At 34.6% G+C, this 4212-nt stretch overlaps 1 protein-coding gene across 1 annotated transcript; it reads left to right on the top strand.

Annotated features, from left to right (window-relative positions):
* Positions 1-280: 280 nt before the first annotated feature.
* LOC308701772 (CD48 antigen-like) lies at positions 281-3115 on the top strand. Its single transcript, XM_081384203.1, has 4 exons — positions 281-409; positions 834-1154; positions 2292-2579; positions 2776-3115. The coding sequence occupies exons 1-4, from the start codon at positions 361-363 to the stop codon at positions 2883-2885; spliced, it is 768 nt and encodes a 255-aa protein (XP_081240329.1). The 5' UTR covers positions 281-360; the 3' UTR covers positions 2886-3115.
* Positions 3116-4212: the final 1097 nt, after the last annotated feature.

Genomic DNA, 4212 nt, shown 5'->3' on the forward strand with positions numbered 1-4212 from the left:
TCAGTTTAATTGATTCACTCCCGTGCTTCACATGTCAGTGGAACATATGGCTTCTGTGGTGTCCTTCCATGCGGGTTTTCTTTAGAAATAAGCAGATTTTCTTTCAGATAGTTTTTCATTGACACTCAAGATGACGATGCCGATTACTACAAAATTATTGTAGTGTAAACAAGAGTGGGAGAGGCCAAAAATCAGTACAGTATTATTAATGTGATGACATGCTAAGGCACATGAGGCAATAAAAAAGAGGATAAGATCTGAAGTACAACCCTCTACTGGCACAGACTGAATCAGTTTTCACATCAGTAGACTCTCTACAAGACTTTTAAATATTTCCCCTTTTCTGAACTGCTGAAGAAAATGTTTTGCTCACTTGTTTTTTGCTCTTTGTGCTTTTGGCATCTGATTGGTAAGTTCTAACCATTTCTATAGTTTTATAAATATATTATAAATCTGTATAGTCTGTGTTTGATCCCACATTCAGTGCATTATTTTTCTATTATCTTATTCAAAATCTTGATGAATTTGGAAGTCTTAATGTTCTAAACGTCACTCCATCTGACAGTACAAAGTATCTGCAATATAAATAAAGTTTATGTTCCTTCTGAATTTCAAACTGGGGAGAGCCTAAATCTGATTTAAACAAGAAAAAGCGAGAGCATCAATACGTTGCTGGCTCCAGTTCACCCATTGGCCATCAGTATTTCATGGGTTGGTGAATTATACATATAGCCAAAGCCAAATCTAAAGATAGTTATTCTTACTTAAGTGTACCTGCTTAAATGTGCTAGTGATGATGAACTCCCTCTGTTCTGCAATGTTTGGTAATTCAGATGCAGTGAAAACGGTGTCATTATCAGTGACGGAGGGAGATATCACCCTACAGTATAATGATTCGCAGCTACAGGAAAATTATCTGTTATCATGGACATTTGAACGTCCAGAGAGTCTTATAGCTGAAATCAATAAAAGGGCTAGAACTTTCCTCACACATGATGGTGTTCCTGATGGGAGATTCAGAAACAGACTGAAGCTGGACAATCAAACTGGATCTCTGACCATCATGAACACCAGAACCTCAGACTCTGGACTCTATGAAATGACCATTAATAGCAAGAAAGACAACACATACAGATTCACTGTTGCTGTCTATGGTGAGTCCACAATTACAGGTTTGCTTCTTCTGTCTACTATTTATTACTAATTCAGCTTCTTTGCAGTGGCATAACTATGATGCTGTAGTTCTTATTCACAGTGAAAATGTTGGATTGTTTCAACCAAACTTGGGTAAAATATGGACAAACACAAGTGTACGAATAAAATTTAATTAAAACATTTAACCCAACTGATGGGTCTGTCCATATTTTAGCCAAATCCTTTTGATTACTGCGAAGGTTGTGTGATTTCTGTGAATGTGGCTTTGTTACAGCATAACTGTTTCGAAACGTTTCGAAATTCCAACGTTTCACCAATGTCACCGATGGATAACTGAGATCGCTCTCCAGCGGCCAACCATTGAACAAGTGTATAGGTTTTACCTGACCTCTGATCAGTTTAAAAAAATTACATACATTTTAATAAGGAATTTGTATAATTAAAAGGAATAGCAGTTAACTGTCTATTGGCCTTTTTACTGTACCTAAGCCATCCATAAAACAAACCAAACAAGCCCTGAAAAATAATAAAAGAACACATATTATACAGACACTTTAATATTAGATGTTAATTGCATTTGATAGATTATACTTTCAATAAAACATTTGCAATGGGTTTGTAAAAATGTGTTTTTATGCACGTTTTTGTTGCATTTACACAGTTCTCACCAGCAGGGCTCAGGGCGCTCCGAGCGCTTTGAAACAGTGAATCATTTTGTGAAGCAATTGGTTTAACTGATTTGAAGCTTTGATAACGTTTTTAATTAACTTTAATATTATTTATGTTGAAGGAAAAAAAAAAATACAATTTAATTATATTCAAAAATATAAGGCAGCAACTGAACTTAAGTTTTTTTTTTTTTTTTTTTAAGTTGAAATAGGTGTTTAAGTGTACAGATGCTCACATGTACTTTATGTAAAAATCCAGTTTTAGTCATTTTAGAATTTAAGTTTTAGAGAAATCTGGGAGTTTTCAGGATTTAAAGAAGTGTCACAATTATTGAGAAACATTACCTAATAAAAACAAAGCAGAAAATGAGATGAGAGTGATTAACAGTAGAACCAGTCCTTTCCTTTTAATCATTTATTATTTGTTGTTAGTTATTCCCTACATATTTTTAATTCTCTTTATTTCAGCTTATCTGATTGCTCCTGTCATCAGCAGTGGCTCTTCACGATGTTTTTCACCATTATCATCGTGTTCATTGGTGTGTTCATCTATGAATTTGGGTCATGTGACTCTCTCCTGGTACAAAGGAAACAGTTTGTTGTCCAGCATCAGTGAGTCTGATCTCAAAATCAGTCTCTCTCTACCTCTGGAGGTGAAATATCAGGATAAAAACACCTACAGCTGTGTGCTGAACAATCCCATCAGCAACCAGACCACACATCTCAACATCACTCAATTCTGTCACACATGTGCAGGTACCACAGCACTGTTATTAGTTGCATTTATTCACTGAATTAATCTGCTGATTGGTAGTTTGAGATAAATGAGCTTCTGTCATCATTTACTCATGTCTTTCTAAGCTATTTTTTTCCTGTGGAGAAAAAATGATATATTTTTGAGTTCATGACAGAGACTAAATTCAACTTCTTGAAAATCTCAATTCTGTTTTAGTTGATTCTTCAGAAGGCCACGCCTCCCGTTGTGATTCTGTTGAAGCTGTGCTCCGATTGGTCGTCACTGCACTGATGGGCGTGGCTGCCACGACTACTATGCTCTTCTGATTGATGACATCAGATCGCATAGAATTTATTCAGTTAAGCATGTTTTGGAGAGGTTTAAAGTCAACATTTCTGTCAACATACCTGTGAATTTAGGAAGATTTTGCATCTGTTTTATCACTGTATCTACTCTACTGTTTTGGAAAGATTTAGACATGTATATTAATAGAAAACTGGGAGGAGTGAAATGGCAAACATTAAAATGCTTGAATTACTGATATTTCAGTTAAACTAATAAAATAAATAAATGAATAAATAATTATGTTATGGTCAGTTTACTTCTGTTGAAAATGATGCCATAGATCTAAAGGAAGTTGAGGCCTACTGGAGCTTAAAATGGCAATTAACACTGACATTAACATGAAATGACATTTACAATTATCCATTTGGGAGATGCTTTTATCCAAAGTGACTAACAAAGATGTCTAATAGCGTCCAAACACAGCCCAGACGTCTAGGCTAAAACAAGTAAAAATGTAAAAGACATCTAAACCATAGCCCAGGAATAGACTAGTCATCAATTAGATAACAAAGAAATGAAATGAGTGAAGAAAGGAAACCAAACACCTTTTAATCACTGTTTACTTTGCTTACATGATGGAATATCATACATCGCGCAAGTTATTTTGGCAAAAACTGCAAACTACCAAATTCAAGGTTATTTTGGCAAGTGGGTTACTTATAGCCGGACTTTATCGGGTCTATAGTTAATCTAGACGGTCTTTTTCAGAATTGTTTTTTTTAATTATTTTTAGGAGTTTGACTCTAAATAAATACATTTATTTTAGCTGCTCTGACACTGAAATTACTTTCTGAAGCCATCTACAAAAACCTTGCCTTTTTTCACATCACTTAATTTATGTAAATATAAAATATGTAAATATAAGTGTGCAAATTAGTCCCTGCTTCCACTCAATCACAACAGCTCAGACTACATGATCCACTCGCTCATCTGTAATAAACGCCACAAAATGGCAAGTGGAAATATTGGTTTAATTCAGCTATATGTCTGAACCAGAAACTGATTCAGAAGAAGATGAAGAGCGAATTAAAGAGTCTTTTCAGCATCCTTAGAAATAATAGGTGTTATACAACCCCATTTCCAGAAAAGTTGGGGCATTTTGTTTAATGCAATAAAATAAAGAACATGTGATTTGTCAATTCTCTTTAACCTTTATTTAACTGACAAAAGTACAAAGAAAAGTTTTCCAATGTTTTCACTGATCAACTTAATTGTATTTTGTAAAGATAAACAAATTTGGATTGGATGGCTGCGGGAACTGAGGATACTAACTTCTCCAAGTGGAATTTTTGCCTAAATAGTGTCTAG

Source organism: Scardinius erythrophthalmus, assembly GCF_964197995.2.
Source record: "Scardinius erythrophthalmus genome assembly, chromosome: 14".
Taxonomy (NCBI): Eukaryota; Metazoa; Chordata; class Actinopteri; order Cypriniformes; family Leuciscidae; genus Scardinius; species Scardinius erythrophthalmus.